This window comes from Mya arenaria, chromosome 6, assembly GCF_026914265.1.
Source record: "Mya arenaria isolate MELC-2E11 chromosome 6, ASM2691426v1".
Taxonomy (NCBI): Eukaryota; Metazoa; Mollusca; class Bivalvia; order Myida; family Myidae; genus Mya; species Mya arenaria.
Window position 1 is genome coordinate 2848284 of NC_069127.1, and position 12237 is coordinate 2860520.

The following is a 12237-nucleotide window of genomic DNA, read 5'->3' on the forward strand; positions in this document are numbered from 1 at the left end:
AATCAGTTTCAATTTTTAGTTTTGTTTTTCACCAAGCTTTCCGTTTGAGCATAAAATACAGCTGCATTTTAACCGGTCTGTTGAAGTGGAACCAATACAAAATGTATATAGGGCATGAGCCCGCCTCTTAAGTAGTTAGCTCCACTTGATACGTAAGAGTATATGCCCAATACCTGGTGGCTGCAGTGGATTTCTTTGAAATGTGAAGTCTATCAACAGGCTGTGGGTGTTGCACTTCATTTGAAATTCACTTGATGGTTTGGGGCGTAGTTAAAGCCACTATCATTTAATGCTTCAAAAAATTTAAATGCTCTATTTGCAATTAATCGTCACTTTTAACCAATTCAAGGGTTTTAAAACCAATATAATGAGACACAGATATTCACAACATGTAGGGACTATGCAGCGTGCATGTTTTAGGAACAACCTTTAATGGTCAAGGTCACAATCAGGGGCTATAACACCCTAACACCTAAAACATTTCAAATCAAGGTTTTGCACTCACTTCACCTAACCTGACTATTCAGTATTGTAAATTTAATTATGTATAAGCGGTTGGTAGCGATATTTTTCATAGTGTCTAATTTATGAGAACACATTGCTTCAAGCAATAGGCTTATCTTAAATTGATAAGCTAGTGCTAAATATGGAAATCTCAGACAAGGGTTTGTACAGATTCTCCTTGCTGCAAACAGACAGCTTTCACATGATACCCTGTATCAGTAATAAGCCATGTACCACTGATAAGCATTTGTTTGCTTAGGTCACATAGTACAACAGAAGATACAAACAATGTTTTATGATTTATTTAGTAACAAAATAAATTCTCTAAAAAATTAACATCTATTGTAACAAATATATAATAAAAAAACACAAAATACTATGTAAAACAACAACGATAACATGTTACAACAATTAATATAAATAAATACAAATTCAAACAAATACATGTCCAGCAAATACAGTCATGTCCAACAGTTACGTTACTAAAATAACTAGCGCACAATATTTTGAATGACTTAAGAATTATTTATAATTCATTTATTCCATTTTATATTTTGAGTTTTCTAAAATTTAATATAGTGTATATAAAATCAGAACGCAAGAAAATAGAGAACTTTTACAATACATTCGTTTCCTGTTCATTATCAACACTTCTAGGAAGAAGTCATGTCATCGGTGTCGAAAATATTGTGTGCAAGTTCTAGTAACTAGTAAGTATCGCAAACATAACAACCAAATCACAGTATATCACAGAAATTTGGTCATTCTAAAAAATAAGAAGGAAATTTATAAAATTAATCCTGGTTTGTCTCTTTGTCATGATACGGCAATGGACCCTGTCAACTAATGTGTGTTTTATAAAAGTGGCATTTTTTGTTATGGTTTTTGACACTCATGGAACGCTTCTCACCCACAATTTTAATCACTTATGAGGTAGACTACGCCGAAGGTAATTATATACTCATGCTTCAGTTCAAACATGTTAAAAACATTTATCAATTAATTTTGATTCATGCATTTATGTTCTAAATAATAAAAGGTCCTGGGTAATGTACAAACAGATTAAATTGAACAGTGCATGAATACATGACCAAAATTACACTGGTCGCCATTTACTGAATAACATACTCAGGTCAATAAACAAAATGGATTATCAAAGTTTTCCAAATTTTGGAGTTTGTTTTATAGTATTTAATCATTATCTATGTCAGAGATTCAGGTCTGATTTGCATGTAGGTGTTTCATTTTCAGCTAAAGAGTTCATGAAGACTAAGCTTTTTTGTTAACATTTGAAGAGTTTTAGATTAATTATGGTGGGGTATTTTAGTTTATTAATTAGTTAATTGTTGTGGGATTTTTCTGTAAGGTTTGCATAACAAAGTCGGACAGTTTACAAAGATACTAAATAGATAATGTAACAGTGAATTTATGAAATTCATTGAAACATAATTTGCTTTGCTGTTGCAAAAGTGACGTACTCAGTTTTGATCAAAGGGAAATAACTACTATTGATTTTAAAAGTAGTTCTTACAGTATGTATTTTCACTTCGTTATGGTTTAAGTAACCAAGCATAAGGAAAGTGATTAATACAAGTTTCAGCTAATCTGTAAGTACATATTTTCACAAACAACTATTCAGACTCAAGTGGATATTAAACATTAATGTGGACACACACACACACACACACACACACACACACACACACACACACACACACGCACGCATTGTCATGTATCATGTATCGCAACCTCTCTAAAGACGATGGTTTGGCACTTCATTCGAGAAAAGCTAGGGCACATAATCTCAACTAATATCTACCAGAAATAAACAATATAGGCGGTGAACACTAAATATGACATTAGAAATACTTAGTTGGCACATAAGAACATCACTTAAAATAACACTCATTTTACATTTTACATGTAACCAGCATTCAAAATCCTATTCAATCATTTGTATTCTCATTTTCTATCAAATGTTTAGAAATCACAACACTGTATTAAGATTATTATCAATAAATGATTTTTATTAATAATGTTATTATGGGTAATGTAGTTGGTCATTGGCTATAATGTACACACAAACCCAGAGTTGTCTAAGGTGACCTCATGTATCTAAACTAAGGCTAAGACTAAAGCAAAGAAAGACTACTGAATTTTAAGAGAGATAAGACACAGTTATTCTTTAAAGAACTCAAGAATTACAGGAATTCCAATAAATTGTTTCATTTTCATCTGCCCATTGTGTATTACATATGCTAAAGTATAACCTACAGTAAAATTCCATAAGAAGTTCTGTATTCTGATTATGTGGTAACAAAAGATTAGAAGGTAAGGTATTGGGCGAGTTACCAATTTACTTTAGGCATTGTCACCGGTCTAAATGTCACATACAAACTTGTGACAGTTAGTTTCACATGGTTTATCTAAATGGCCAGCAACCGCAACCCTGGAATAGAAATAATATACGCATCAATGCTGCGTCATCAGTAATCTTTTAGATACAATTTTAAAATGTCACAAAATTTATCATAATTATACAAATTTTACCAATTTTACCGTGACAAATGCCAGTAAATTGTAACTGTTAAGCAGCATTAGTCAAAAGATATCATTAAAGTTCTGTTTTGGGTAACTTTAAAATGATTAACAAAGAAAACTGAAAAGTGTAAATGAAATATGAATTCTAAAACTTTGTGTTACACTGACATAAAAAAATTGTCATAAAGAAAATTAAGTTACCCAAAACTAAAACTTGATGATATTGATACACATTGATATATAAACATTTACATTTCAGCCATTGTACTTGCTAATCAAAATGTTTTGATTTATATGTGCAAATGTAATATAATAACATTTCATTTAACAATTATTTACTAGGTAAAAGTCAATTTGCTTCTTATTTTGAGTTTCGAAAAAACTTCAGTCAAAATAATTGCAGTGGAAGACCACACAAAAGTTTGTGACGTACGAGGATGAACGACCCGTATAACAACTCACAAAGCACAGTGAAGACAGTATTGCAATGACATTTTAGTTTATGAAACAAAATGCTTGATAATAGTGTTAGAACATGCATGCAGTTTTGTTCAGTTTATCCAGATAACTCCAATCAACAAATCTATTCTTCAGAAAAATCTTTTTTTAAATTAAATTCACTCAACCATAACCAATGAAAAATGCAAATACTAAATCAAATTCAAAAAACTGTTTGACCTAAAAGTGGAAAAAAATGAGACTTCCATAAAAAGTTTTACTACGAAGCATCTACAGAGCTCTAATTTACTTGTTACCTCCCAATAGACAACTTTTCTTTTTTTCTGTCTGAAATGTGCACAGCAAGTGGTTTAGAGACATAAAGTTAGACATTAAAAACAACAACACCAAAAACCCATCTCAGATATGTAGTCTGTAGATAGTGCACTCAGAAATAGAGGTAACTGTGCATTTCAAATTAACTTCATTTTCATTGCTTTTCTCTTACTTGAAGTTATTTCAAATGCTGTGCCTTCGTAAGAGAAATAGTGTATCACTATTTACCGATCGTAATAGAAAAGAGTGCAATGTCCTGAATAGTCTGCATTGGATAAAGTAGTACAATGTGTAGAGTAAACATAGCTGATGAGGAAATAATAGGAATATTTGATGAAGTATTAAGACAACATTTTACCCTAGATTCTAATGTATAATGTAGCAAGGTTCATCCCAGGTGATAAGATCATTTTTAATAAATAACGTTTTACTTTTCCAATGTTTTATGATTATATTTATTGTAAAATATTTTTCTACAAAAGTAACGATCTGGTTTCATGTGTTGTGTCTGTATATGTATATATGCACATGAATAAACTGTTTCTGTGGTCTAAAGCCTATAAAATAAAATTGAAATTAAATGAATAGAAAATAAACTGTGTAATAATTCATTCTCAACGTAGTTTTACAATATCTGGATGTTTTTAGCATAAAACATTAAGCAAAGAATGGTAGGATTAACATAAATTTGAACAGTGCAATTATATGAAACATGGAAGTGTTTTCAAAATGTAGTGTACAACTGTTCTAAGAGTGCAATTACCAACATTGAGTTTTGTGTAAACTGTTCACACACTTGTAGCTACTGCAGCTTATGTTTAACAATAGCCATTATTACCGGTATTCAAAATCAAGACTTTCCTCCATAAAAAATGAAAATAATTAGTTTATAATTAGTTTAAAATAAAAATGGATTAAACATGAAGCACAATGTTACATAAGCAATTGCATTACACTGTACATGCATGGCGGAACTAAAATATACTAAGCAGGGGAAATAATTCCTTCACAGACATATACACCCCATGTTAAAACATACGGCAGTTACATCTCTTACCCTAAAAGAGTCTCTTGGGCTTGGTGCATACACAAAAAGCCGACGCTCAAAACTCATGAGCCAATTGTCCTAGAATGGAGAAATATCCAGCCGCGAGTTTTTATTTTGTATGAGTAAAAATTCATGAAAAACTCAAAAAGGAACATATAAACGAAGTATGCCTTTTTAATGGCCCTAAATGATAGAAAATACCAATGGAGTTAATATATTTCTTGTTTCTTTAAAAATGGCAAAAAAATAAAATTGTTTGAAATATTTAATTTTTAATAATGTTTTTTCTTTCATGCAAAATACAATAAAACACAAAATACAGAGTATATGACTAGTATGGTATAGACCCTAACATGAATAGTGTATACATTATAAATAAACCTTCATATCTATGGTGTATACATTACATATAAACCTTAACATGTATGGTGTATACATTACATATAAACCTGACCATGTATGGTGTATACATTACATATAAACCTTAACATGTATGGTGTATACATTATAAATAAACCTTCATATCTATGGTGTATACATTACATATAAACCTTATCATGTATGGTGTATACATTACATATAAACCTGACCATGTATGGTGTATACATTACATATAAACCTTAACATGTATGGTGTATACATTACATATAAACCTGACCATGTATGGCGTATACATTACATATAAACCTTAACATGTATGGTGTATACATTACATATAAACCTGACCATGTATGGTGTATACATTACATATAGACTTTAAAATGTATGGCATTTAGATTCTATATAAACATATGATACACATAATATTGTGACTACAACTCGTATAACAGAGTAACTAACTATTCATCAAAACATAGTTATATGCAACTATCAACAAATTGGCACATGATTTTAAATATCACAAGTCAAACTTTAACAGACTAAAACAGTACCTTACTAATACTTAGTTGATTAGTCCTAATTAACAGGCAATCACATAACAGGTACACTACACTTAAAGACAAATTACATGTACAACAAGATTGCATATTTCTTATGAAAACTGAATGAACATAGTGTTCAGTGTTGGATGCACAAATTCCAAGATCGTTATTGCTGCACACTTCATGAGGTCTCAATCATATTTATTTAATATCATACTTCAAATTTGGACTAATGATTACTTTTGTTCACTGACAAGTAAAATAAATCTGGACACAACAACTCCTAGCCTACACAGGGCCTTAAATGTGAGTCGGTGAATGGACAAATGTAGCTAATACATGAGGACAAAGCATCACATGTTTTTTTTGTTTATAGCGCTGCATGATTCATAATAAAAAATTAACAGGAACAAGTCGTCCATAATGGCTCATTATTGCTCAACCGAGTTCCTGTGTTTTAAAATATCACAGGAACAAGCCGTCCATAATGGTTCATTATTGCTCACTCGAGTACCAGTGTTGTAAAATATCATTCTAAGTGAACAAGGGCATGAAGTTGGGAATGGAGTTGATGACCAAGAAACAATGAAGATACCAATTGTGACTAACCCTTGAAGTTGTGGACAACTACCTATTTATTAAGGCTTCTTCGAAGTTTATTTCATATCTTTGAAAAAAAAAAACAGCGCAAGGATAATTTCTGTGAAGTTTATTTAAAATTGACCAAGCAGCTCCTGTGAATATGGTAGGAATTGAAAGCATAATGATGTTGACCCCACACAGTATGGACAAGGGCAACCACATCTGCTTACTTTAATGACATTATAAAGTGACCTAAAATATCATAAACTGAGAAAAATAGCATTGGCTCATACCGAGTGAACCCTGTATCACAAGCCTTTAAAACAAGACAGTGACAATTTAAACAGTTATTATCATAAAAACTTCCTCACAAACTAGTTATACACCTTATTTGCCAAATGCAATCAAAATTCAACCTTCTGTATACAGATGGAGACTTAATTGAATAAATTTAGTGCATGTTTCATATTCAAAATCAGATAAATCCTTTTTGACTCATTAGGATAAACATTGATTTATTAAGGGCATTCCTAGAAGTGACAGAAATGGTCAAATCATGAGGATATGAACTTTTATTCAGAATTTTGGTAGTAAGTTAGCAGCAGATTTCACTCTTCTGTGAAGGAGCTTTGGCTTGCTGCTGCTGTTAGGCTGACCTTGACATTGTGAAGGTTGTCCAAGGTCACAGTCCTGGTTCCCTGCATTAACCTTTATCATGTCATCTGTCAATACATCATTATCTTGATAGAGGAACCCACTAGCATCCGGTTTTGTGTGACAATCACTAGCACCTGGTTTTGTGTGATAGTCATTAGAGGGGTTGTATTGCTGGGTTGCGATAGAGTTTGTGCAGGTTTGATTGGCAGATTTGGGAATCAAGTGCTCCTGAGAGGCAGGTGTGCATGTGATACTTGTGCTCAGTGGGCTGATTCGTGAAAGAGGCAAACACGGAGGTTTGGACAAAACCTGCACCTGAGAATTAGAGAGATCTGCAGTTTGTTCATCGTCCTGAACCAGACTTGGCACAAAGCTTGACAGTGGTCTCTGGATATAGGACTTTGGTCGGATGGACTCCACATCTTCAGCATTTGAATTCCGATTCCTAGAGTTTAAAGAATTTGAAGGAAGACTCAGCAGCATCTGAACAGATGCACGACTTACACATCGGTACTGGGTCTTAACACAATCATTTTCCCAGTCTCTGTTTTCAAATGTCGATTTTTTATAAGAAATGACAGATGACTTCACCTCAGCATCAACCAACTCTTCTTTCGTCTCTTCTTGCTTCTTATCCTTTTTTAAATTCTCAAAATTATTGACTAAACTTTTGTAGTAATTACTGTAATTATTTGTGACTTCATTTTCCTCCCCATTCTTTCCTACATTTTTCTTCAACTTCTCAAAGAAGTCTTGTTCCCGGTCATTATCCCCTTGTAGGCTGTACTGTTGAAAGTAGAAACCCTCATCACTCCCAGAATCCTGACCTGACTCATCATCAACATCATCATCATTATCTGACCCCAAGTTCCCAAAAGACCCCTCAATCTCCCCCTTAGACCCCAGACCTTTAGAGAGAGACAGAACACTAGACCTTCGCCCTTTTCTTCTCACCTTTTTCGATCCTCCGACCACACCTATTCTTCGTCCCCTCTTCAACCTGCGTAAATAGGCTAATGGTGCTTTGAACTTTGCATGATCCATGTGCAGGCCATTCATGTGAGCAATCTGCTTCAACGTCTTCTTGTATTTTTCCTGATTTCGCATAAATGCAGGCATTTGTATACATTCTAGCCTGGCTAGCTTCTTCACTCGCGATATTTCATCCCAACAAACTTTACCACTCATCATTACCCTGAAGTCAATGTTGTCAAGATTTCGTAGGATTTCCACTGCCCCTGAAAAACATGCAAGATTACATTCTAACATGTTTTTGACATTTATCATATTTATGTATTTGATTCTTGAGATACCCAATGAAGAAGTTAATCCAGTTAATTTTCAAAAATGAGTAAGAAACTGGCCTGGAGCATATTTAACAAAATTATCGAAAGAGGATGCCAATGATTTTTTCATATTTCAATCTTTAAAGAGCCTCAAGCCAGGGTTATGGGACTTGCTTTAAGCATTTACACTATGAATTCAGAATCATGTATAAAATGCTGCATGTGAATATCTAAAACTGTTTTGGGGTGTACTCAAATGTTCTCGTTTTTCATGTTTCTGCTTTGAAACAAAAACAAAATAACAACAACACATTGTATTAAATACATGCACCCTTACCTTCAAAGTAGCATTGGTCTTTCCCATAGCCACCAATATCGTTTGGATTGAGGAGGCCTCGCTTGACCCGTACACAGTGACGCCAGCGCCACTCCGGATTCGCAACATAGATGGACAGATGTTCAAACAACTGCTTGAAAGTCATCTCCGTCGCCTTGCAGGCTATGTCTGTTGATGGAATAAACTGACAGGTTTTTTTTCGTCACAACAATTGTGAAACAAGCTATTGCAACTTATATTAATCACTCTCGTTGGCACGATGTTGCACGAGAACGTGACCTTGTGTTGTGGGGGAAACGAGTACCCGGAGGAAACCCACTTGTCCGACTTGGTGACCACAAACCAAATCACATGCGCCCAGGTCGGGAATAGAGCCTAGGTGAAAGTGAGTGCACTAACAACTGCGCTAACCGAATAACCTAAACTTACAGTAAGTCACAAAGTCTATGTTAAATAACAGTAAGTGACTCAGTTTATGTAAACAAACTTTTACAATAAAAATGGGAATAAGGTTATACTTTAGGCATAAGCAAATCATTATTTTGAATGCCAATTCAAAATATTTTAACCACTGATAAGTTGAACACCAGTTGAAATCCATAAATTCAAAATGCATTTCCAGCTAACAGATACATGTGTTTGTGTAAAAATTTGAAAGCTTTGTCCAGGGAAGAATTAAGTTTAAACATTATTTATTTTACAACGATTGTGGAAGAGCTATGATAGCTTATACCAAGTCACTCTCGTTGACATGATGTTGCGCGAGAGTATGGTCTTGTGTTGTGCTGGAAACTGGAGTACCTGGAGAAAACCCATTTGTCCGGCTTGGTGACAACTAACCAAACTCACATGTGTCCAGGCCGGGAATTGATCCCTGGTGATGAGCGAGTGCGCTAACCACTGCACTAACCTGACAATTGCAGGGAAGAAATGAGGACCACAAACCATTTATTAAGACAGGATATAACCATGAGAACCAAGTAATAACTTACAATAGAGAAGTGCCGGTCCCCACAGATATCTGACCTTGGCATTGAGAATCGTGTTAATGGCGGCCAACCCTTCTTCACTGCGTAGTTGATCGAGGCAGGAAAGTCCCCGTAACCCAAACCGTGTACGGTCCGCAAACCACGGCTGTAAACCGTCATTGTAGGAACGGAACTGGATCCGGTCAAGGAAGTTATTATATATCTTTATTTATCTTTTAATCAATTTTTCAAGTCAAAAAGTATGTTCACTTGATACTGAATGGTAAATAAGCGTATAGCTTTATACTGTCATTATTTTTTGCATACTAAATTTCAACATTTTTTAGGACTATTCTTATCACAAATACAGAAAACTACAGGCATAAAATTCTGACATACATTTTGTATCTAGAAGTAGTTCATGTTAAACATAAGTCTCTTTTTCTTTCGTCAGGCCCTTTTACAGGTTGAGCAATTGAATTTAAAATGTTTATTAAAAATGTAAACATTTTAAAATACAAATACACATGTGGGTATTATGTCTGCAAGTTAATGCTTTCCCTTATTTATTTACCAAATACTAATTATATTTTTTATTCTGAATAGGTTAGAATTTATTACTGCCAAGATCGGTTTAAATATTTGTATAGATAGTTTCAAATGCATTTAAGATTTAGATAAATAAAGATCTTTAGATCTAATTTTCTTTTTTGCAACACATTTAACTGAAGAGATTTTATGACATATTAAATAGAATAATGCACAAATCATTTTCATAAATTGACCTTTAGAACTGTCAGTGTTTGCATAAACCTAATGGTTTTAAACACATGGTTTGTATGAAATAAAATATTGTAAATTTACCATTTTAGATAAAGCTGAAACTAATCAGTTAACATGAATAGGTTCTTCTTTAAATATTGGGATTTAAACACTCAGCAGATATATTGGCTATAGAACGCAAGTACTTAAAATTTATCAACGGGGACAAATACAATTTATATCTCCATTTAAACCCATGACATTGAGTTACCTGATACATGGCAAACTACTGACCTATAAACGTACATAATCTTCTTTTTTTATTACAGGAATCAACCGTGTCAAAGGCTATGTGAACGGTGTGATAAATGTTCAGAAAATTGTTGTATATCAATATTAGATACTGAAGTTTAGAGTATTGACCACTTCAGCCAACAGTGCAAATATTAGTTTCTCCTTTATGAAAGACATATTCAAATAAAATTGTGTGTATCTATATTTTAAATACAGTAAAGTAAACTCTAATTTAACCACAACTTTGTAAGTTAAAAATGCATTCCGCTATATGGTAGGATACAAAGTGCGTGCCAATCTCGTGGTCAGACAGGCAGCGAATCCCGTGCAGTCGGAGAAAGTTGTTGTCCTTGGAATCCTTGATCCACATGGAGTATTTACGGGCCTCGGGACGCTTGTACTTCACATGGGGGCCTTGCCACATCATCCGCCCACTAGCAGTAGAACAAAAAACCACATGATATCACTGTGTCAACATTAAATTAGGGGAATTCATTGATATGAGTACTCAGATTTAAAAAAAAATATATATATATAAATCACTGGAAATATGACAATTTCGGTAGTTTTTCCCTGATATATATACTTTTTTTCTTCTTTTTTCCACACCCTGTTAGTTTCTTGAACCTTTAATTAAATCCAAAAGATATTGAAATAGATTTTTTTTGCTTATTAATCAACAAATTAATCTTACTCCTATGTCTAATGATGTGTATGATCACATTAATCACAGCTGTTGAAAAGACATAAGTTATATCCTTTTTCCCTGTCATTTAGAATGAAAAGCTGAAAATGATTTGACACTTCCGAAGACAAGCTTCAAGCATCACAAACTACAGTTAAACAGATTGCAAAGCATTAATAATGATCATAAGCCTTTATTAGTCAAGCGTAATGCTTCTTTTTTATTAAATGAAAGTTCTTAACCTGTTTGTAATAAAGATTGAAAACAGTTTGATTAAGAATGAAATGCTACCTGCATGGTAAGTCTGAACACCAGATCACAGTCATCTGCCCGTCAATTCGATTCTCTTTTAGATAGTCCACAATAATGTCCGTAGCCTCGTCCTTGCTAATTTTCTCACCGTACATTTCTGAATAGTAATTCTCGGCATCCCCGTACTTCTCTTTAACTGTTTTCAGTATGTGTAATGCCTCTCCAAGCAGGTCAAAGCGGATTTCTGACCGCGGTTTTGAGTAGATCTCCTCAAGCTCAGTCTCTGTACCACGGTGCTGAAACTCCGGAGTTTTACCAAACTCGAGGAACTTCTGCTTTTGTTCCTCAACATTGGTCGGACAGATGGCACTGGCAAAAGTGTCCTTGTTGACTGACTTGATCACACTGGCAGTGGTCCGAGCCTTTCCCCGCCACTGTCTAACTTTCTTGGTCATGGTGATGCTAGTTTAGTCATCGACATCATGTGGCTACCCTAGGCTGGCATTTTCAACCACCCTCCTGGAAACAAAACATCTATGACATTAATATTTTGGTGGCTATGATTTCAATTTTTCAAATATAGGAATGCTTCCAATTTCCATAAATTTATATTTTGTGATAGGC

The 12237-nt window shown here is 33.9% G+C and overlaps 2 protein-coding genes across 8 annotated transcripts in view; both read right to left on the minus strand.

The window, feature by feature from the left end:
* LOC128237370 (arginine/serine-rich protein PNISR-like) overlaps nt 1-12237 on the minus strand; it is a 142967-nt gene that overhangs the window by 21804 nt on the left and 108926 nt on the right. The gene's annotated exons all lie outside the window — the stretch shown is intronic.
* Nucleotides 814-12237, minus strand: part of LOC128237372 (microtubule-associated tyrosine carboxypeptidase-like) — a 32429-nt gene continuing 21005 nt past the window's right edge. For 5 of the 7 annotated variants that reach the window (XM_052952846.1, XM_052952845.1, XM_052952844.1 and 2 more), the window contains exons 2-7: nt 11653-12132; nt 10960-11110; nt 9645-9813; nt 8653-8820; nt 4877-8267; nt 814-2953 (exon numbers count right to left, since the gene is read on the minus strand). In XM_052952846.1, coding sequence (XP_052808806.1) covers nt 6949-8267; nt 8653-8820; nt 9645-9813; nt 10960-11110; nt 11653-12068 — 2223 coding nt within the window. In that variant the 5' untranslated portion in view covers nt 12069-12132 and the 3' untranslated portion in view covers nt 814-2953; nt 4877-6948. The remainder of the gene's footprint in view (nt 2954-4876; nt 8268-8652; nt 8821-9644; nt 9814-10959; nt 11111-11652; nt 12133-12237) is intronic. The other 2 variants (XM_052952850.1, XM_052952849.1) reach the window with 2 other exon arrangements.